Raw genomic sequence first — 24,434 nt, 5'->3', positions numbered from 1 at the left:
TTCTGACGCATGTGCGTCTGGCGCCCAACAATCGTATCTTTCCCTTCTCTTATCTCTCTATATCTAATTATTCAGGTTAGTAACTGCGCCGTAGGGTAACCGAGCACATTATCTTTTTATCCCTCGAAATTCTCGCGTTACAAAATGTCGCCCAACGTGGGCTGTAATAAAAGTGCTCGTTACAAAGTGAACAGAAAATATAATTTCTTTTCAAGTTTATTCTTTATTATAGATAATCTTAGGGCATAGGATATTTTTTTTCATTTTTCAATTTTTTAAATGTCTTGATATAACAGTAACCATTCAATTTGGTACAACAGTCGAAAAGAATTCAGTTTGTAACCTGCTTTAATTCTATGGCGGCGTGTTAGCGCGTTTTAATTATTTCAAAAATATATTTTCTTTCATATGTATGCTGTCGTACGTATGTGTATATGTATATATATATATATATAATATATTTGTATACTTTTTTAAATATATCGTAGTCTAGTATCTACCAAACAACGAATATATAATATGAAATATTTTGCTGATTAAGATTAGGAGTGATTTTCAGGTATTTTAACATCAAATTCATAGGTACCGTTAAAACAAAGTAGACAAACGCAGGTATATTATTAATTTAAAAATACTTCCATTGTATTTTTGAGGCTGACAAATTATTGCTGCTGATTCACGTTGCCTCACAAGAGTTTCTTTGTAAACCCTATCACCCACGTAACATTAATAATTGGTAGTATTATATGGTGGATAGTATTATATTATATACAAAATCTGTGGACCCAATTTTATTTCATGTTTTCCGCAAAAATTATGGAATTTTTGTCGAATAAAAATACGCAAAGGATTGTTTTACATACTGTATGGCACGGATGATGTTGAAATTTTTTTTATTTCGTTCTTGTTTTTTTTTCTCTTCAATTTATTTTATTCTCCTTACGTATAATAATAATATTAATATTTTTAAAAAAGAAAGGAAGAAAACTGTCACGTTCGCTCCTACGCATCATTCGCTCTTCCACCGCATATTAGATGCAATGAGAATAATCAGAGTTACATTTATCTTTATTATACTTTCATTCATCTGACTTAAAAAACCAACAATCATTATGCATTTAGAATTCTTGAGATCCATTACTTGACGCGAGATCAGCCCTGCTGATTTTTCGATCATGTATACCATTAGCAGTACTCGCAGAACCCGTATTTACCGTAGTTCCGTTTGTTGTCGTATGCGGAATCATCGGAGATTCGGGATTTGCTTCGGTAGTAACGACGGCATCGGAACTTTTTAAAGTACCATTAGTTGCAGCAGTGCCATCACTCGATGTGACGGAGTCTTGCTCAGACTCATCCGTAGCATTTACATTTGTGTCAAAACTTGTGGTAGTGGTGTTTTTTTGAAAATTGGACAATGATTCCATTCCGGAACCATACACGGAACCATTTTTCTCGCTGATCATACTCGAATCACTTGCGTTGCTCGACGTGCTGATATTCATCACGTTCTTTTCATTACCATTCAAGCTAGGATCTGAAAAACTGTTCTGCAGTGAGCTTGCGGGTGTGTTTGTCCCGTCGGACTTTGGTACGAACGTCGTCCACTCGTTGCTGTGAGCGTCCAAATATTCGATGGAATTCAAGAAATTCTTGCCAGAAAATCCGCATACTGCGTACAACCTGTAAGTACATAAAAATCTTACTATTTGCTGTCATAATAAAAATTCAGAGTAACCGCGATAGCGTATTTTTGCAATGCAAACAAAGTTTTACGTCGACTATAAAAATTTCACCTGTCTCCGACAACTGCGACAGCTACATTAGCTCTCGGTGTAGCCAGATTCGGTCCTGGTACCCAGACTTGTTCTTCAGGGTCGAATATTTCCGTCGTCGTGAGACTGTGCGTCCCAGAAGATCCGCCAACGGCGTAAAGTCGACCGCGGAAGACAGCAAGACCGCAGCCTCGACGTGCTGATATGAGAGGTGGTCCCACTGACCACGTATCTTCTTCTGGGTTGTAAATTTCCACAGAATTCAAACAGTTCCACGCATCGCAGCCACCTACTGCGTAGACGCGGTCTTGATATGCACATACTCCTGCCTGGTATCTTCCAGTTCGCAGTGGTTCGATGCTTGACCATTTACCTGTCTCAGGATCGAAGACGTCGCACTGTTTAATACCAGCCTATAACGAATTAAAGTTTTTAAAGTTCTTCTTGTATAGTACTGCTGCTCCTACAGATGTGAGAAAAAATTTAGAATATCGAGAAGAAATAGTTGTAGTTCAATTTGTAGGTATCTTTTGCTCACCTGACCATTCCATCCGCCGATGCAATAAATCTGGCTTCCCAAAGCGCAGACACCCGAATTTGACCTAGCCAAAGGAAGATTTGCAACGGCTGACCACTTCCATCCAGCCTCAGGGTTGAGAACTTCGACAGTAGCAAGTTCCGTAGAACCATTTGACCCACCGATTGCATAAACTCTTCCGTTAACGACAGCGATTCCAAATCGACCTCTGGCTTCCCTCATTCCCGACAGTACCTGCCAGGTGTTTGATTCTGGCAAATACTGATCCACAGACTTCAAGCATTCAACCCTATCGTAACCGCCGCAGACCAACAACGTATCATTCAAATTGGCACAACCAACGGCACATTTTCCTGCCTTCATTGTTGGGAGAGCACAATACAACTCGGGCTCGTTTGCAAAACAATTTTTAGAAGCTACAATTTCTGGAGTTGCCAATGGAGATGGCGATGATGGTGTGTTGAGTCGAAGTTGTACCGACAGTGTGGTCAGTCTTCCATCCAGAGTTACAATGGCCAAGAAAGCATGTTCTGGAAATGTAATTAACGTTCAAAGAACTTACAGAACTTACATGAGAAATGAATCAAAAAGACGTTAGTTGATGTTGAGTCTCTATTCTTAAGTTATGATCGATATAACTAGGATAAAGAAAAACTCTACAAGCTACGTGGTTAAATTAGCAGGCTTACCATTCAGGAAGTAGTTGCTTTAAATGATTACCTGCTTAGACGTTTAATGAATTAAATTTGAGCGGCTCAAGCTGGATTTCATATTAACAACGTCTATTTATCTCTTAAAATAACTATTAATCAGTTACCACTTTGTAAAAATAATTTTTTTCTTACCACCAACTTTACTTGCTCCTATGAGATTCCAGTCTGGTTCCAATTCTGACTCGATCCGCTCTCCGATATCTCTCGAGTAGATAAGAACTCTTGGCTTAGCTGGCTGCAACGGACCCTTCCTGCGGCCCTTGGATTGTGCTTGCGATTTCAGTGAAAGTTTTTTATAATCTTGAACAATGTCAGTATCGCTAACGTCGCCTGAAGGTAAATCCGTGCAATCTTGCAGGCTATTATCCAGGGCAAGATACAACAAGTATGTTTTTTGCGTAAGATGATCCACGGTCAAGCTGGTAGAGTCTGTCAGAGATCGCTTCACCCAATCCAATACCAAGTGGCAAAGACTCGTTCCATTCACCAATGACATTTCCTGAACAGTTTGATGCAAGACCTCGATTTTCACGCAGGGCAACGACAACAAAGTGGGGCTGCTGCAGACAGCTTCAAACTGGAAATTCGGTAACAATGGCATGTATTAGAACTGGAACCCGATTTAGTTTGGGGCACATCATTTTCGACAGAGGCGTAGAATAAAATCACGCAGCTGTCGACAGGATGTTTATAGACGCGTATCCGTTTGGCCATTTTTCAAAATCCTAACATCTGGAGCAATGTATTCGTTGTTACTCACATGGTCTCTTATGTAAGCATCGACTTTTTTTGCAAAATCCTCATTCTGGGTTATTCCTGGAAGAGCGCGAACTTCCAGACATGAACCTGGTGTTAGATAATGCAAAAGATGAGCGGCACATTGTGCCGAAACCCTCTCCATTTTCAAATGCCATGCTGCCAAGTAGACTGATTTCACCTGCGATGGTAGTATCTCAAGCCTGTAAATTTTAGATTCAAAAAATGTCAGTAATATGTAACTTTACAGTCGTTTGTGAGATATAAAAATTCTAGAGAATACCCTACGTATAGTAAAAATGGTGAAGGCGGTGAAGCTCATATAGTTAAATATATGAGAGTAGTTGAGGATACGGATGACAAATGAAAACAACGAACTCGTAACATACTCACCAGTATTTTCCAAAAGTATCTATCGATTAAGTAATTACACAGCATGAGAATTCAGATTCAGGTGGTCGAACAAAATTGTGCACAGAAATGAAAAGAAGGGGTGAATAAAAGTGGTCAGCTCACCTGGAAGTGTAGGCATAATCAACCAGCTTTTGCAGAGCGACCTTGTCGAATCCTCCATTCAATTTGTAGGTAACTCTGGGTTCCTTGTTCCCTTGTTTATCAGCACTGAAGAGTTCAAACAGATGCGGGGAGACTGCTGCCAATACAGCTCTGTGTCCATGAACTTCGGTACTGCCGACCTGCAGAGGGCAATACACGGCCCTAGTGTGTCACCCAACCACAAATCGTAATGCCAAAACCAAGCCAAAAACACAGTCGCGTTAACTCCAACGGGCTAATGTATATTCATAAGTTCGAGTGTTTTTAAATTTGAACAAATCTTTTTTTCAAATACCTAGTTGGCGACAGAACTGCGTCCGAGTTGCCCGCGGGCTCGTTGCAGAGCCCGACTTCTTACTTAATCCAATTTTCTTTAGTTCGATTCAAGTAAAATGTTGTAAAAAAATTGATAAGACGTTAATTTGATCAGCTATACAGAAATGGTTCAACTGATTAAGAAAGGAAAAGAAATCCCGGTACAATTTCTTGAATCGCGTTAAATTTTTTCAGCTATAATTTTTCCTACTCACAATTTGATTATAGGTTTACCGATTTGACCCCCGCTATACACTTTTACTGACTTGAGGCTCTCAGCATTTTTATTTGGCAGATTGGTAAATGGCTTCGCTGACATATACAAGAAGAGAATAGTTTGCATTTGAATTTAGACTGACAATATGCCATAATATGAATAAGATGTATCAATTGCTTCCGCAACTTCAAATTATTGGGGGTGAGGAAGGTTTGCTAAATATTTGTCAAAAAAGTGATTTTAAGTGGAAGATCTGTGATTGAACCTAGAATCAATGGAGTAGTAATACGTTGTTTCAGACATACATCAGCTAGACTGCGCCCAGGTTTGGCCAATTATTGGAACACCGACGTTGTATAATAAATATGAATGATGGGACAAAAACAATGTTCCAATGATGTATGGTGGTCGAGTTGTTTGTTCAATTGATCCAACTTACATGTAAGACAACGTCGCAAAAGTGTCTATTTTTACGCATCATGTTTAGAGAAGCCAGCGTCAACTGAGGGTGACGCTCGTCTTGCAGTTCCAGTACAGAGTCATTGAGACCCTCCGAGTCTGGGTTGGTAGAAACTGACGAAACCATGTTGTCTTTCAGTTTAGATTTAGACTTGGACTCAACGCTAGGAGGTTCAGGCTCAAGTTCTCCCTTTTCTGCTTCTCGCTGCGATAGCTCCTCTGAAAAACAAAGAAAACGTCACAATCAGAGAAGCTGAATTACAGATGCCTGAAGAATGAGGCATACTAAGAAACGGTCGAGCCCAATAAATTGTGGGTATAACTCACGCCTGGTTGGATCAAACATAACGGGAAATGGATTACTCTAAATGAAACAAATAAGGAAGTCTGTTGAAATGCAGGCCGAGAAGAAAATTCTCAGACAAGTGTCGTAAAAATAACATAGCGATACATATTCAACGTTTACACAATATTTGATCGATCACACATATAACACACATATCGCTGGCCGATAATAACCATTTCAGCTTATCATGAGAAAACAATAACGAAGCTACAGACTCACGTGTCTATCGCATCAGAATTGGACAAAGACTAGAAGTGCAAGTTCAGTGTTTTGCCTATTATATTCATCATGTCTTTGATGAGTCTGTTAAGCTTACCTAATTAAAAACGTCTTTAAAAAAATCAGCCAGATCGTACAAACGATGAATCGTCATGATTTCAATAACAAAATCCATTCATATATAACTTCATCACTATATTTTATCCATCAATAATCGTCTGAGTTATCCTGAGAATCAAGACGTGGTGCAAGAAATTACAATTGGACTATGAAATTTATGGTCAGCCGTAAGTTTTTTTTTCAAGATTTAATGCGAATAAATACGGTATATAATATACAGTCAAACTTCATTAGATAGCCAGTGAGTATCCAGCTGTTATCAATGTTTTCAAATACACAACAATTTTCCCTCCGTCACAACACATATATCATTACACACGCTATCTTAAGAATGTTATACGCGGCAAATCTGTGTACATACAAACATGAGTACCTTCACGTAATAATATTAACAATGACAATTATAATGATAATAATGATAACAACAATAATAATAAGCAGCATATAAATTTGCTTGTCTCTTCGTTTTCACTTGACTAAACTTTGTCACGGGTGTTCAGGCACGCGATCAGCCATCGCGGTAAAAGCGAACGGGACAAAATGATCGGCAGACCTTGACCCAAATGATTTTGACAAAATCAACACGACCATGAAAAACGATTAGTGCTGTTCATTGGAATCACGATACAAACACATCGGTATAATTCTCGACGCGGCTGTTCGCGTTTCGGTGAGACGCGCGCATTATCAGAAACAAGAACTCGATTCACAACTTCGCATGATTGATCGCCGTATTCCATTTGGCAAAATGGCAATTTTCATCCTTTGCTTTTCAAGCTTTTACGTCGTACTAACACCGATACGTGTTATAGTTTCAATGAATCTAAAACAGACTTGTACGAGAAATCCTTCAACCTGTGGTACGGAATAATAAGCGATTATGTAACGGTTGTAAACAGATTTCGCGGAATTTTCGCATAAATCATATGCCACCTTGCAATATTAGCTACAATTGACCAGAAGATTTACTCAGGGGGTTTTAGGCAAATCTTACCTCCTGTAAAGTATAAGCAATATAATACGATCATTCATTTTTCGACGCAGAGGTCTTGCAACAGTTACTCTGCGCAGTTTTGTTTTTTTTTGCAAAGTAATCACGTTGCCGCAGCGATTAAGGAAATATGCATGTAGATTGGTTTTTTTTTTTAGTTTAATTTAATTAGTACAATGAGCGAGGATTCTTGCGACGTAGTTTCTACTTATTTCCGGTCTTGAATGTAATTTTGTGGTTTTCGCCCAAGCAGCGTTATCATCCAATCCGTATACATATCGCAGTTAGAACCGTGCTGGTTGCAAAGAATGGTTATTTATTCGGTTTATAAAAGTAATGCGAAGCGGTTTTGATTACGGTCTGCAATGCTGCTTCATTAGCTATTTGCATACTTTCTTTTGTCAGGAATAAGGTAATAATCAGCGACTGCAGCTAATGATGATAATGGAGTAAAATTAGTCCGCGAATCGCGGCCGGGTCGATAAGGCTGCCGAAGCTTCAACATATATTGCGAAAATTTAACGTCTTTCGCATGGACGACGAACGACTGAAGAGACTAAAAATGATGAATCCGGGTCTCTTTATCACGCGACGATTATACGGCATCGCGGTATCGCGCTGTTATTCCGCATCAACCTCGAGTTTTTACGATCTTTTCGGTAATACATCACATTACTTGACAATATTATACGGAAATAAATAATTGAGCTTACACAATATTTTCAGACGAAGATTGCGTGACTAATTTTTTTATTTTAGTTTCATTTTAATTACCTTGTAACGCAATATCTCGATAGTTTCACACTGTGGAAAAATTCACACGGTTTACAATTTTTTTTTTTTTTTTTTTATGAAAATTGTAAATCAAGATCGCAAACAATTGATTTGTCCAAGTTATTCTCTCATATTAGAAAGTGATTGGAAGAACCATAAATGATGTAAGTGAGCCACCAGTTCATTTGCGCCGAGCGAAAGAAAAAAAATATCGACAATATTACGGTGTTATTAGGTATACCACGTAACGTTAATTGAGAAAAGTGAATACGAACGGCACGAGACAACTGTTTGATCTCAAGTGACGCGAGTCTCGGTTCGTACGTACGAATATAATGTACGTTATGACGCTAAGTTGGAGGGAGGTGGACAAGAGAAAAGAAACGATAAAAAAAAAAGAAAAAAAAAAAAAAAACACGCAGGTGACCTGTAAATTCGATTGGTGGGAGGAATTATTCTCCGCACCGACGACGAGATTTATATCATCAATGTCACGAGAACTAGATACAAGGCAGTGTTATCTATAGGTACACAATTTTCGTTTATGTTTGATTTGTTGATCCGATCGGGCGTGAATTTTGTTCAGCTTTTCTATTTCTATTTTTATTAAAATGAAATTTTTTTTTTTTTGAGGAAACACAATTACCACACCACAATAATTAACATACGTACAATTTTACGACAGAAATTGATATTGACGAGAACATTTTCTTATACGTATTTTCAAATTCAACATTGTTTTAGCTGCATTAAATCAACAGAAGTGTGTTGAACTGACAAGTGCTAAGTAAGGTATTAAAACAGTGATAACGTATAAATGTTTGATAATTACCATAAATGATGATTGACGAATGTTACATATAACTACTCTGGATTTATAATAATCCAGGATTTTGATTAACGGATTGACTCGATAGCGTTAATTAGTTTGAAAAAGATGAAAAAAAAAGAAGGGAGAAGACGGAAGATATCGATCTTTTTGTATCAACATCGGTTCTGCAAAAGTGCTGGATTCATTTTTCTGGTTCATGCGGCGTATTTATGGAAAAAAAAAACAACAACTGGGTTTGTCATTCTCCGATCAAGAATTAATCTTGAGGTGAAGATTTTATTGTTAGCCTATCGGTTGTGGAGAAATTGAAAAATATAAGTCATCGTTAAAGAAAAAATGCAATAATTTATTTAATAAATCGACGTAGCATCAGATTCATCCGTCCCACATAGCCCAACTATTTATATGCAGAATTTGTGATTCTATCGTTATTTGTCCAACTCGTATGAACGACCGGAAGTTGGATCACTGCAGATTCTGACCGAACGAATAGAACCGATCATTTGAAAAAAAAAAAAAATAATAATCCGTGCAAAAAGCTTGGATTCATACGCTTCGAGGACCAAGATAGAGCCGCGTTTAGTTGCATGACGTTAATTTTTGCAACATAATACTCGTAAGATGTAATATCACTCAGTTACGTCTTTTCGCGTAGATACACAAGTTTGTTACACGCGTATATATGTAACGTGGAATGCGGCGTTGAGTATGAAAAAAAAGAACGATTTAATCTAGAAATAAGATAGCTTTATATCTGTGACGAAACAGTTTGAGATTTCTTAAAGATATTGAGAAACTGATACTCATTAAGTCAAGCAATTTTCCGTCTAATTTCATGTATGTATTATAATTGAAACGCTGAGTCAATGAATAAGACTTTAAAATTGAACTTTCATTTAAAGAGCGATGGAAGTTTTGATAAAATTTTAATACAGTTTTGAAACGAGGAAGATTTTTCTTCAAGTTTTCAAAATTTGTTACACAAAATTCGAATCGAAGATGAAAACTTTTTTACAATACCAGAAGCTAGCAGTCGAAATCCGCGAATCATTGTTTGCCATAAAATGATGATAATGTGTTCGTTTGAGAGTATAATTTATACTACGCGTCATCAATTCATGACGATCGATTAATAAAATAAATCAAATTTCAGGTATATGATATTTTTCGTAAACAGGAAGAAAAGAAAAAAATTCTTTACCAAAATATAATTATCAAATTCGTACGCAGTACAACGCGTGAGTGAATCTACATGTTTTTCTTATTTTCCAAAGTATGACTAACAATAAAGCGTATATTGCAGCAACGTATTATTCATTACCTCATTTTTGCCGTAGTTATAAACTGCTTCAAAATTTTACGTATACCATAAAAATACGGCTTAACGAGTCGTCCGTGAAAAAGAAGTGTAGAAGACTTCTTTCACGCTGAACGAATGTTATTAAATAAGATGTGAGGCGAGCAGAGATGCTACGTCAAAGAACCGCAAAGCCGCTCTGATATTTCATGTTAAACAAAAGACGTACCGATTATGTAGCCAAGAATTTTATCTTAACGTATTATTATTTAGCACTGCGGACAGTGCGATGCTGGGTGGTTATTAGCTACGACGTAATAAGTAATTCCCAGCTGTAAACTGGTCTCAATGTCACAAGAAGGTGAAGGCGAATGGCTTCTCTTGACCGGCTCTCAATATAGTTCATTGCATACCAGATAGGTAATCGGTGTATACGGATTATCCATGTGTTTTCTAAGCGTGTGTACAAGTGTATCGAATTCGCTATCCGCGAAAATAAGTAGTTTGCCATAAAATGAATAAATAAAGAAATAAGTTTCCTTGAAAATCCCGGAAATTTTTATTTCTCATATTTGCCGTGAAATTGAATTGCGGAGAGAAAAAAAAAAACAGCAACGAGTGTGAAACGTTATGAAATAAAATTGAATTAACAAAAATCAACGAGGTTGGAACCGCAAATCGGCAGATTCGGTGGAAAAAGGAAAGGATGACAAAAATTCTGTTTCCTCTTGCGGGCGTTTCATAAAACGTGATAAATTAATGATATGCGTTTACTTAATTTTGTCGTTTTCTGGCTGTCGAACTAAAAATGAAGCGCAGCAGCAGGATTCATTTTTTCAATACTTTTTGCTGAAAACATTCGAGCAAATTTCAATGCCCAATGAAAAATTACTGTTACTGTAAGGTGTAGAATGACAACATGATGTATAATGAAAACCTGCACGACCTCGGCAGGGTTTTTATGTTCACCACAATATCCGTAATATCGTTACGTACGTAGTAGGCAATTGACACTCGAGTGAGTAATACACATATCATTAAGTGTAACTTCTTATTACGCAACTATTCGCATACATATATAATATTTTAAGCACTCGAGAAATTTTCCGCTATTCTTTTTACCGACGAAAATAAAATTTAGTTTTATATCATACATTTTTTAACAAGAATATCACGTTCAGTCAGCTGGAGGAATGACGTATTATAATAACAGAGTTAATTCTCTCAAGTTGAATCAGTTTTGATTAGCCGACCGGTTCTATCCGGTAAGTACGAGCTGAAAGTTGAATTCTTCTTTTTTCGCCTTTCGTTCTGTAAAGCAATTTTATAAAGCGAACTGTATACAAAATCCTGCGTTACGCACAGGCTATGAAAAAAAAGTTTACCCGGTACAAACTGCCTGTGATTTAAACCTATCCAAAATGGAATGTAAAAAAAAAGAGGAGATTCTATTTATAATTTTATGGGTGGGCAAGATTACCTGTCAAATAAAAATTAACGTGCAATGTACGTGTAATAGTATGATCTAAGGTAAACTAGGAGTGCGAAAAATAGAGGTTAACCAACAGTACCTACACGCTCCGAGTGTATGATGCGCGCAAAGTGGAGTAAATACCTACAGCAATATTTTTAGTACATCGTCACTTGTTAAAATCTAAATATTACCATGAGAGTTACTGTATTCTCACTGAGACTGAGACTGAACGATGATGCATATAGACATTATGTAATGCGGATACTGAAATCTGGCTGGTCCAAATATTATGTCTATGTACAGGGTTATTATTACATATATAATATTGTCGACGCAGTTCTTCAGTTTTGCGGTTTAGGATCGTGTTATAGGCACCAGTTGTTGACTCGCGGTCGCGCTGCGGAAGGATTACGTGATAAAATTGCGCGGAAAAAGAAGCTCCCACTTTGGCGCAAACCAATTTGCATTATTTTAATCGTTATAAATTACGAAACTTCATCGAAGCTCGACGTAAGCTTTCGGTTTATTCGTGCGAATAATGGATGAAAAAAAAAAAAAAAAAAAAAATTAGGGACACGGAGAACAGATTTATATTTTAATTAAAATTTTCTACCGATTGCTTACAACTAATTGCTGCAGAAAAATGCGAAATTATATATAAATGCCAATTTCACTAAATCACTGCTTAGAATCGAGTATTTGAAAAAGTTTTTACGTCTGTTTAATTTCAATTTATTAAATCGCGGCTCTAGCTTGTAAAACAATGTATAATTTCTTTTAACATCGATTTTTTATTTTGCAATTTTTTTCAACGATTTTGATTTTTTTTTTCTTAAAATTAGTGACTTCGAGATCAGCTGTCAGTACTCTGGTTTATCGATCAAGGAGTAATTTATTGAAACAAACGTTTTTGAGCAGACCCAAAGAACTTTTCGCTGTACGCCAATACTTATTGTTAGAGTGCTTAACACGAAAATGTGTATTGGTATAATGCATAATTCGAAGATAAGAATGTTTCAAGCCGGAAAATTTTATTACCTCCACGTGCCTAGTTGTCTAAAATCTACAAACGCGTATATCAGTACGAACGTGATTTAATTCTCCCAAATATATGATAATATATAATAGCTTCTCAACGACCTCGCATATAAACATGACGAAAAAGAAAGAACGAGGAATGAAAAACGAATTAGAAGATACGAAGTGGCACGATATGTCGGCGAAAAGCTTCTGCACTGTGTTAGAAAAAGAAAATCCATTGTGAAAATCCCCGTACGATTGCCAAGTGGCCTCGGAACTTTATTATACTATATGAATATAGGCATAAGCGAATTGCGTTCAACTAAATTACATTCGACAGGGTCTCTCAGAGGAACTAATATATTATGATAAGACTATCGAAGGAAATATTACACGTAATATACATTATACATGTATTCCCTCAAGCGAACGGCCACGGTACGTCAATTTGTGCGCAATTTGTTTAGAATTTAATAAACGTGACCTGCCTCCATTCGTATGACGTAATAAAACAGTGTCTAACTGGCCTTCGGCCAACAACCGGGCACAAATTTCCTGAGACACTTGCTTACACGCCGCATAATTGTACTAGGTATATGTATGTGTAATATATATATATATATATATATATATATTGACAGAACAATAGATATGGAAAATCAACAGTTGACTATTATCATCATTTCTGCTTGGATTCTTGGATTTTTCTTTTGATGCGAATGAAATCAATTAGTAAGAAATTGTAGAAATTAGACAGCCTTTAACTCCAGCATAATCACCCGTAAAATTGATCTAGTGATATATTTAAAAATAAGATGCCTCTCCTCCTCCATCTTTCAGTTGCCAATTTATCTTCCTCCGCGATGGAAAGGAGGCAAGAAGTAAACGAAAATTAAACCAAAGCACAGAGCGGATGCATATAATAAAGGGTCTCGAAAGAAGGAGAATCGTTAGAATTCGTTTGAAAGACAAAAATAGTAATGAACCGTGAATACACGTGCGATTGTCATGTACGTACTTGCTTATCTGGCCGAATAATGTAAAATTATCAACAGAATTATCCAAAGTTCTACAAAAAGAAGTTAAGAATGATAGGAACGACGTCCACGAGGCAATTTAACGATTTCACGCATATAATATAACGCGAAGAAGCATTTTAGTCGTCAATTGTTGATCTGTTAAGAATGACTAGCAAGTCCAATAATGTATAGTCTGTTCAACAATTTTGCCATCGACTTAATAATTAGCCCAATTATTTCTGAACACTGACGCTGCGTAAATTCGTCTGACCGGTGAAAACTGGAGATGACAAGAAATTAATCTGCAGATTTTGATCGTTTCAGCAATCTCCATAGGCGAGCGGAAGTCGAACCTAATGTGATTCATCAGTCAAACAGAAACCTAATAGAGGTCCTATCAGGACTTGAAATTACGCAACCGCTGCAGTCACGCTTCGTAATTTTTCGTTGTGAATATAACTGGTTTAATCCGACCGAACAGAGAGATATATCCGGGAATTTGCGATTGGTCGAATATATACCTGGCTTATGTACAGAGAACTGTGTCCTTGATTGAACGCGTAACAGGAGTAAAATTGTCCGTTGTAAAATGCTGGGAAAATCGGGAAAAAAGCGACTAGTGTACATGTATGCACCTATTGAATATTATCGCATCTGTATAATTTTGGCAAAGTTATCCGACGTTGAAATTTTTTTGTGTTTTCATCTCTTAAATTGAACAACTGCTGTATCGGTAAAAATTTATCAATAATTGTGAAAAACATTAATTTTGATCGTGCTACCCATAAAGTGCTGTAGTCTTTTTTTTACACCATACCGATGTGTCGGAAATATCGTCCGTTTTTCACTTTGAGAACAGAAGGCTTACGTCAAGCAATTACTTACGATGATTAATATAAATATACGTAATTGTTGTCTCTCGCAACTGCTTAACGTAATATTTGCATTCGCTTTGTACGGTTCGACTTAAATCTTCGCGTCTGATCGGCGCGTCTCATCTCGAAGGATAACTACTTTGTAGGGGCATTCCTCCCGTAATCAAAGGCATCCGTACATGTTGTCACATGTTGCGTAGGTTCGTCCGACGTGGAGAAAATTTGTAGGCGCGTGCAGAGTCAGCATTGGCATTAGCATCAGCATTAGCATTAGCATCAGCATTAGCATTAGCGCGTTCCTTGTTCGTCGTCGCAAAGTCGAGGAGGCAGCCCTCGCGACGAGAATCGACTGCAGACCAATTGGCACGGTTACACGACGATCTACCTCGACGTCTATCGTGAATGCGGTCAGTGACTCTCTATAATGGGCTTGGCAACGAGATGCTTAGAATCGAAACAACGACGGTTCCTTCAATGGCCTACACACGATACGACGAGCTGGCTATCTGTGGAGATCAAAAGAGTACGCGCGTGTCGGTGCATGCAATGCACGATCGACGGTGATACGGATGATAAAAAAAAAAAAAAATTAAAAAAAAAAAAGATATAATCTAGGTGAAGAAACATGAAGAAAGTTCGACGCATATTATATGCATGTGTCGATGACATTGGCGAAAGCTGAAGCGAAATTATACCGTCGTGTGATCCCGGAGAACGGTGTGATTTCATCAAGTTTTATTACTACGATCAATTATTATTATTATCCTTACTGCATTCCCTTTCATTTTAACGTTGTAATAACAATAATTACAAGGAAAATAGGATGCCAAGTCATGGGGAAAATGATAAGGTGATGGAGAAAAAAATAAAAAAATAATAGAGCACTTGGCCAAACTGTGGACTGTGAGGACTGGGTTACGAGACCTCCTAACGAGAGGATGACTGTAAATACAGAAGGGAATAAACCTAACCGCGTAAGACTCGAGAATATTTAATTTCAAGTGATGTTGAGTATTTGCTTTCATATTCTGGCTGTATCAGACTCCTCAATTAACGCGTGAAAGGCATGTAATCAAATGACGTATAAACATGTATTCGTCTCTGTAAGCAAAGAGCGTGAGTATCATACTTTTACATCTAACCGTAAGTGTAACGTATGTCAGAGGTGTTGATGACTTGCAGACAAGCGTATGTACATATAATACAGCAATTAATGGGGGTACTTGTGATTAAAATACCAGTCTGCGCGTCGCTGGCGGTTCGTTTTTTCCTCGTCAAATCTACGTGGGATCGTAATTCGTAAGGATAACGTAACAAATATGTGTTTTTGAAAAAAGTTGTTACCTCACACAACTCTAGAATCGTTTGAATTTCAGTAAACCATTGATGTAATATCAACAAAATACAAATAAATTTTGCAAACTAGACTTGTTCGGAATAATTTAAAAAAATGCAAGGTAACGACGTTTTTTAAACTATTTTGTCGTTACGTTAGCGTTACTAACGATTCAGCCAGGTTGAAAATCTTTGCGTGATATTTTCACTCGTTTCTAGAAAACTGCGCCAAACAGGCGCGGATGTGTATAATATACCTGCGGCATGTGAAAATCTCGAAGTGGACGAGAAAGAGCGAGAGAGATTTGAGGGGAAAAACGAAAAAGAATGGATAAGAAAAGAAACGGGACAGTAAGTCGTTAGGGGGAAAAAAAAAAGCAACGTAGTGTTGCAGACGAAGCTGGATTCTTGGTAGAAGAGAAAGAAAACGATTTGGAAGCTAAAAGAAGCCGTCGACGGAGTGCGGGAAAATCACGAGGAGTTAAAAGAAGAATAAAAGAAAATCCGGCGCTCTCTATTCGATAAATATAACCGGCATTCCAGCCTCTACACCTGTTTCATCTACTATTATGGATTTGGGGGCTCGGCCGGTCTGCCCACGCGTCAAAAAGCCGTCCTAATATCCGCACCGGTTCGTTCCTTTCTATTGGCAAACTAGAGTACACACTAGGAATTACGTCAGCAAAATCTACATCCACTGAATACATAGATGCAGGCATCCATAAATCGCACGTGTCGTACAACATCGATTATACGCCAAAAGGAACGAGCAGACGTGTGCAACGAATCCAGACGTGCGTAGGATGCGAGAAGTCGGTTCTTTGCCTGGACGATCATAGTTTCCGTTACCCGCTTCATCACTGCGTAATTTGTCGTCAATGGGTGGGGGTGAAAAGTAGGAGGGTCAAAAACTAGAAGGGCCACGATATTGGAATTTTTTTAAGAAGCCAAAACTTAATTTATAGTTTTTAACATACGTTGAAAGGCGAGTATAAAGTGGTTATAATGTAGAATGCCAAAATGTAGAATCGTATACATTTTTTAGATTTTGTCGTTCTACGTCTTGCTCTTAGATAATTGTCGACTTTCTGTATTTTCAAATTTCTGTACTCGGACTTTCTACAATTTTCTAATTTTACGAATTAGACTTATGCATATTTGGAAATTCTATATTTTGGCGCTTCTAATTTTTTACCCCCACTCTCGGCAACGGTTATAGCAGACTATTCTATTGCTTATCTCCGTGATCAAACATTCGCCTTGCAATCTACCAGGATATTATACCCGGACGATCTCGAGAGCAAATATTTTATTATACATATATCTAGCGGTAATTCATTCGAATCGAGACTCGATATTGACCATCATTCGAGGTCGTGAAAAGCAGCGGCGATTGATTGGATCGTAATCTTGTTATACGGCTTCGAAATTCGTTAGTTAATTTAAATTTTGCATCCATGTTTCAGCTGCGTTTCCGCAACACTCGTCGGTCAGCGATAGTCGTATAATATCTGCCAGTCGAGATCGTATTACGTCATTTTACAGGCTGATACACGTGGCTTGCGAACTTGACAATTTATGTTCAACACGTGGATATGACAATTGCTTCTCGGCGATACGACTGGCGAATCTTACACGCTATTACGAGGTGAAGTTCGAATGACGGGAAGAAGGTCGTTGAATGGAAGAAACCCGAATCATCGCCCGCGACATGCGTAAGAAATTGCGAATAGGATGTTAAAAACTCGTGGTTTTTCTGAACTCTTACGCGAACTGGATCATGAATACCGCAAATGCCATAATGTGACTGATAATCATATGCTCGCTAAAGACGATAGATTATACAGATATCGAAAATTTTTATTGTTCATTGTAAAAGGATTGCTGCAAGTATGATAAATCATTTGAGAAATATCAATCTTCGGTTCCATATCAAGAAGAATACCCACAATTTATATATCGAAAATTGATTGAGAAATTGATATTAGATTAGATTTTTGCATGTATTTTTATCGTACGTACAACTTTCTAAACTCTGCCACGGCTGCAACTGTTTTTTTTTTTTTTTTTTATTTTGCGTTCACATCCACACGCGTCGACGTATTCTCATTTTTTTTTTCTCCTCGTTCTCGTCTTCTTCCGTAGCTTAGGAACAACGAACCGTTCTATTTTTCACCGGATAAAGCAACGCGGCATTTTATAGCATCAATTTAGATACGTAACTAATTTTGCCTCCATGTTTACACGCGAGATGGAATTCGCGATCGATTCACGCGCACCGCTATCAGTGCACGTGGATTTCCTTATCAACCTTTTGTTTATTCAATTTTTCAACGTAATGTAACAAGCGTCGCTCGATTCATACGGCAATGCGTACAGTGATTCAGGCTCGAATTAAATCGTGAAAATGATCGTGCGTCGTCCGTGTTCTTCCGTTTGATTTTTATAACAGATCAAGATACGCGATGGCGGAGAGACAGAGTTCTAATCAGAAACATTGTGTTTGGCGAGCGGAGTAAGCGTTTGAGTATTGTAATTTATGATAACCGCACGATAATCATCACGTTTTCCGTCAATTCGTTTATCGAAAATTTCAAAGGATTCGAGATCAAAGCCGACGTGATGCGAGCAGCTGTTGCTGCAATCGTCAATCAAAAAATTGACCAACAGAATCACTCGACAACGGTACATGTATGAAGAATACAAGATTACGCGGTATCTTTGCTCCAGTTTTAGCTTTTCACATTACATACCTGACACGTAGTTCGGATTAAAAGTTTAACGTACTATTTCAGCTGTTCTGTACAACATTCACAGCGTAACGTTCAACAACCTACCCGTGTGCAAGTCGTAATTTACTAGCTCGTTAAAAAAGAAGGTAAAAGAAAAGTAAAAAAAAAGTCGGTACGTACTCGAGTCTACTATCTTTATCGAGTATGCAGCACACTTTTACAGTAGAAGGTTATAATCTTTGCAAGAATAACGGATTGCTAACCAAAAGCTGTACATCGCTATCGTGACAATTAACATCGTCGTTAGCAATTGTCGCAATCTTTGCCAATTACCGTGTAAACTGACTAGTTTGCATCACGTTCACTTATAAAATATTTATTGTTAGAGGTATGCCGCGTATCAAATTCGCATGGTGTATAATGTACCGTAATCAAACGAAAACAATATCTGAAAAGTTCCCGGTCCGAACATCGATTGTGAATTTTATTTCTGAAAAATGCACGCGCAAGCCCGAACAAATTTGGATGAAAAGTTGATTATCCGACCGCGTGGACAACGATCCATGATCCACGTGTTCGAACATCGAGAACGAAAAGAGAAACACGAATCCATGTAAAATTTTGATAAAACTTACCACCAGGTTCGTCAAATGACGACAAGACTGGAACGAGGTGCGGTTGGTTCAAGGAAGACCAAATAATTCATCTAACACTCGACTAGCGGAGGCCGGGTAACGACAGCCGGTCAATTTGGAAACTTTCGGAGCCGAACGAACGAAGAGTTTCTCTCGACTGGCAACGTGGTCCAACCGGCACTACGGTTTGCCCCTCGCTCCCCTTCCCTAACCCCACCATCCCTCTCTCCTTTGCCCAGAGCGAGAACCTCCGACGAGGTAAACTGGATTCGGGGCGGATCAATACGCGCGAAACAAGGACGGCGAATCGACGACGACGACGACGGAAGGTTCTCGACGAGGACGAAACTTGGGGGGGGGAGGGGGGGGGGGCGACGGACGAGGAGGTGGAAGGAATAGGAGACCTGCGTGCGAAAATACCGTCGCGTCGTCTGCAATGTCTGCGCGATGAGTAGAACTCGGGAGTCTCGTCTGATTTGGGAAATCGCAGACGACCGATTTCGTATCGTCGCGAAAAGAGGGAAGACCGCCGACCGTCGAGACGATTCTTGTTGCCGGTCTCCGGTCGGAATGTACGCTTGAAATTGCAATTTTTCAATGCCATGAATTTTTTTTTTTTTTTTGCACCATTGGGGGGTGGTCGTCGGTCCAAATACAGAATTTAGAACGGATTTTGCATTAGCTTTTTCCGGCATCTTGAACGTATGGAGAAATTTGTTTTTGTCAAATAAGTAATCGCCTGTTTAGAAATTTTTACTAAAATTTTTTTTCTACCATCGATATTTTCCGACTTAAGGGGATGTGCCCTGGTCGATTTCTACGTTGACGTATGTGTCTTCGAATTTATGAATCACAAAAAAGGGCCAAACAGCTCCATTCTATATAAAATTCCGAATAAAATCAATGTAAGTCATTTTGATTTGACGCAGAAATAAAGAAATGGCATGGATTCTACGAAATCGCGATACAAATTCGTTTCTTTATTGCTGCGTCAAACGAAAATGTGTTGGAAAGTTTTTGTTTCGAATTGCGTATAGAAAGGGGTTGTTAAGCCCTTTTTTGCAGCTGAGATACGTGGACTTTGATATTCGGAGGTACATACGACACGTCGAAATTGACTTGAGCACCCCCTCAAACCGTAACTTCAAAACGGCCGTAAAAGCTACTGCATAATCTGTCGATATTCTGGATTTAGATCACCAATGATCCTCGGCCAGCGATTTAAAAAAGAAAATAATGGTATCGGCAAATTGCCATTTCATATGTTCTTTTCGTACACAGCGACTGGGCTAATCCGCGTCTCCTAGGCACGCAAAACGCAAGCTGCAACAGTGAAAGCGTAAAACATACGGTACACTTGCAGAGAAGTCGAGCAATCGGGGCTGTTGCGTCGCAAAATCCACTACTGTCACACATCTCTTTTCTCCGACTTTCGCTAGGTCCTTCAACGTCCGATCCTTCCTGCTATTCTCTCCCTTCCAAGTACCTAGCTGCATTTTTCCGACCACATCCTGCAATTTACGAGTTTTGTTCTGGTTTCTTTCCACCTTCTCCCACAATCTTGCCTCTCCCAAGCTCTAATTCCAAAAACCAGTTGTCCACGCACCTACCAAGAGAACAGACGTATCCATAACTCTACGGTTGAATCCAACTTTATCGGTAAACTTGTACGATATATCCGTTATTCTGTCGATAGCTATCAACTTCGTTTCAAACCTAACCACCTATAACTAGTTAATTCGCGTTGTAGGAGTTCACGTGGCATCCAGTACGAATGCACTATAGGGTACGCGTGAACAGGGGCTAAAACGGCTGCGATAGATTCCGACTATCCGGCGTGTAGATCATTCTGAAATTTTTTAGTAGACGCGCATGGATGCCGCGGAATCTTCCGAACGGTAGCTGATCCGGCGATGGGTATTGACGGAAAGGAAATCAGGAAAACTTCATCAAACTGAGAGAAATTTTATGGAGAGGAATATCTCTGGTTCGAATGTCTGTCAAATTTACTTCGGCATGTATCGCGATCATGTATCAAGCAGCAGAACTGTTCGGATAAATGACTAATTGAATATCTTACAAGTATTTATTACGAGGCATAATATTGTGTGTATCGTATCGCTTTCACGTTGTCGCGACGTATGCATTTGTGTAAAAATGAGTAGATTTGTCAGATTAGTTTCATTCTAAAACTACCGTTAGAGTTTAGGACTAGACCGTTCGTAAAATTCTAACAATAAGTACGGGCACGTCGAACCCGGTAATGACCATGGCCAGGTCAATTTTGTAAAATTCCAAGGACGGATAAGCCGAACCCTAGCCAGGTCGATCCGTATCGCGCTGTCCGGCAGCTGCAAATAACTTTCGAAATAGACAATAAATCAAGGCACAAAAATTTCCCCAACACGTGCTTTTCCCGTTTTAGAACATTCGGTTGGTCGACAGATGTGGACGGCAACCAAGATGGACAGCGTGGGCGTGAAAGGGTCGCTTATTGTTTGATTTTAAAAATTTACCTGATCCTTCTCCCACCTTTCATGCCGTTCCTCTAAACTTTGCACCAACTATAAAATACCATGCATTTTACTCACTTACGTCTCCAGCCCTCAAACCAAATTTCCTCCCACTTCGACTATTGCCCACAACTGAAATATTTCGAAAATCGAACGTCCGCCTAAAACGATCTTCTCGGTGGTACAGACTAGCACCATCGTCCTGAAAATTGAAACTAAAGATCTTTAGCTTCGGGAATATCCAACACGCTTCTTTAAATCTATATTCTCGATAATCATCCATCTAAACTAAGCCGCAGGTAACTCAACGAAAACTGTATCTCTACAACAAGTCGATTAATTTTAGAATATATTTTTAAATTTATAGTATTTTTTGAGGCAATCAATATCCAACCCACAAAGTACCTATAATCCTTTGATTAGAATTGTAGGAGTTCGCGTTGTGCAAGACGCAATTCCAATAATTGCGACGCGGACGCGTGAACATACGATATTTAATTATGTTCGAAATCGATTAATTACTTAGTATACATACGTAACTGTAACATTTTTTGATAATTGTGGGTCGATGTATAACAACATCTGATTTGTTTGCAGTAAGCAGGATTTGAAAAACGGACTTTAGAAATCGGGGAAATTCTCGCGGAATTTTTCACCCCGAATTCGGTCGCCACTCTACCGGCTGCAGGATGATTCGATATCGTGGGCCCGTGTTTTTCCGTACCTCCCAAACGCTTCGAACCTTTTATTTTTAACGACCTCTGCCAAGTTTGAACGTTCACGAACAAACGGAATTAGGGAGCTTGATCATTTTATTACAGGTATAACAACGAGCCAATGCTGCAGTTGTGGATGTGCAGATACGACGGTTGTTTTATCGATATGCCATTATATTATACTTTCGGAAAGGTCGAGGTTTGTTCTTCTTAAATTCTTCCCTCCTACAGCTTGACTAAACGGTATCGTTTCTTTGCTCTCGTATCGACGCTTCTTAAGAGCCTAACAATAAGCCTAGGCTTTGGAGCATTCGATGTTGACACGGAGCTGGTTACAGGTCGGAAATTTAAGTTCTTCCAACGAACCGAAAACAAATATGTAGCTTAACATCGAAGACTCTGAATCTCTTTACACCCACCAATGAACCGACCTCCAGTCAGATGATTAATCGTGCGCATTCGTTTTCCAAATTTTTCGAAGAACGGCTTGAATTTGAAAGCATTTCATGGAAGGCGTATTCCCGGATATGGAGCCCGTTAGTCAGGGTCGGGTGAATATAACTTCGAAATATGTTCCCGACTACCCCCACGTGTTGATGTATGCGGTAGGCATGTAAGCAAGTACGTCGGTACTTGAATAAAACCGAGCGATGGATGCGAGGGTCGGTTTGTTTGCTTGTAAATATGCGCGTAAGCAGGTAGGTAGATGCATACATACATGTTTGCTGACCAATTTATCTCGTTGTGTATAATATGATGTATTAGAATGGACAGAGGACGATTGGAGAAGTCGAGAAGTGGATGATCCAACGCGATACGTAACAACGACGAGGCTCGGATATTCGCTGGTAGAAATGCAGCGGAAGGAAACCTTTTCCTCGCCATAAACCCTAAAGGCTGCTAGTCTAAATCGTATTTGCAAAGATATAGGTATTATAATGGTTATTGGATTAAGATATCTTACCTGTGCGATCGATGGGCTTCGTTCGCAGCGGCATATTACTCGTTCCGTTGTCGCGTCGGGTATAGATACGAAGCCGAGTGCGAAAAAATGACTTAACTATTTCACTGCGGACGAAATAAATAACGGAACGCAAAATTCACCCACAAGGTTACCGATGCGCGTTAATATACTTTCCAAAACGAACTGCCGGCTTTCAAACAATTGGACAATGCGTGACGCGCTCCTCTCAGCGAGACTCGTGACGATAAATTCGATTGATATTTGAAATTCACCGGGGCTCAGAGGTATAAAGGCGAAAGTATATCGAAGCCTACGACTCGACGCGTGTTTGCGGCAACGTGCGAGGCGTGACAAGACGAAACACCGTCCCACGGTGTTTTTCTTGTTACCTTTGTCAACGACGACGTTCGGTACGTGTACAGAAGCGGTTAGAATGCATGATTCGAATCGCGGGTACGCAATATTTACGCACGCCGAGCTCGCTGGACGTACCTGGATTTTCTGAGGTGGTTAATTAAGCCCGGCTGGAGTGCGCGATTCGTTTACTGGCGAAATTGATCCTCCTTCACCGTCAGAGCTCCATGCTGTTCAGTCGAGGTCGTATCTTGTATTATTGACATACATGACCACGCGAGGGTGTGATAATTGAAGGCCGACATAAACAGTTTACGCACGTCAGGTTATTTACTCATCGCTACACGACACATATGCGTATTGCATACGTGCATGCCTGTGTTCCGCGCATGCGCCGCTGGTCGGTCCGCAACAAATTCCCTAGTTTTTCGCCGATGGCAGCGCTGATTGAGTACGGAAATCGAGTTCAGATACGCAAAGTGGACACTCACACACACCTGTGGTAACGAACGCCGTCGATGTCGAATTGCATCTCCACCTTTCGGCGAAGTCGCGAACCACACGCTTCACCTGACGTACCGAACGAGAAGCGTCCAGCGGGAAATTTGAAATGGCTAAGCTGCGAGGGCTCCCCATCTGCATTCTACATTCTCTTCATCAACGAATCTTGTTTAATCATAGAACGCCATTCATGTGTATTATTTTATTTGAATTTGATGATTAGAACCACCGGTTTCACATCAAACCCGGGTGAAGGAATTCTACCAGAAAAAAAGATCCTACTTTTATCCACCTGTTTCCTCTGTATTAGAATGTACGAGTTTTGGAATAATTGTGTAATCGTTGCAGTTTCATTGACTAACGGCGTTCTTTTTTTTTCTTGCAATATT

General features: G+C 39.1%; 1 protein-coding gene across 5 annotated transcripts; it reads right to left on the bottom strand.

Moving 5' to 3' along the window:
* Positions 1-583: 583 nt before the first annotated feature.
* On the bottom strand, positions 584-23,868 carry LOC107225366 (influenza virus NS1A-binding protein). Of its 5 annotated transcripts, none has more exons than XM_015665806.2 (8): positions 23,683-23,868; positions 5,309-5,547; positions 4,299-4,477; positions 3,787-3,985; positions 3,159-3,603; positions 2,314-2,843; positions 1,797-2,188; positions 584-1,683 (listed from the first exon to the last, which is right to left on the bottom strand). In XM_015665806.2, exons 2-8 carry the CDS (start codon positions 5,453-5,455, stop codon positions 1,119-1,121), a joined length of 2,457 nt encoding a protein of 818 aa, XP_015521292.1. In that variant the 5' UTR covers positions 5,456-5,547; positions 23,683-23,868; the 3' UTR covers positions 584-1,118. The 5 variants fall into 5 exon arrangements, with proteins under 5 accessions (XP_015521292.1, XP_015521289.1, XP_015521290.1 ...); XM_015665803.2 differs by lacking the exon at positions 23,683-23,868 and adding an exon at positions 23,191-23,658; XM_015665804.2 differs by lacking the exon at positions 23,683-23,868 and adding an exon at positions 18,998-19,169.
* Between the last annotated feature and the right edge of the window lie 566 nt (positions 23,869-24,434).

The sequence above is a fragment of the Neodiprion lecontei genome, chromosome 3 (genome assembly GCF_021901455.1).
Source record: "Neodiprion lecontei isolate iyNeoLeco1 chromosome 3, iyNeoLeco1.1, whole genome shotgun sequence".
NCBI lineage: Eukaryota > Metazoa > Arthropoda > Insecta > Hymenoptera > Diprionidae > Neodiprion > Neodiprion lecontei.
Note: the sequence above shows the minus strand (reverse complement) of the source record. Positions and strands in the feature narration are given on the sequence as shown.

Excerpts from the sequence above, each read along its gene's own strand:
- LOC107225366 (XM_015665803.2), bottom strand. The coding sequence starts at position 23,224 with ATGCCGCTGCGAACGAAGCCCATCGATCGCACAG. Across the intron at positions 4,478-5,308 it reads TTTGCGACGTTGTCTTACAT|GTCGGCAGTACCGAAGTTCA; the intron begins GTAAGTTGGATC and ends TGCCCTCTGCAG. Across the intron at positions 2,189-2,313 it reads TCGGCGGATGGAATGGTCAG|GCTGGTATTAAACAGTGCGA; the intron begins GTGAGCAAAAGA and ends AATTCGTTATAG.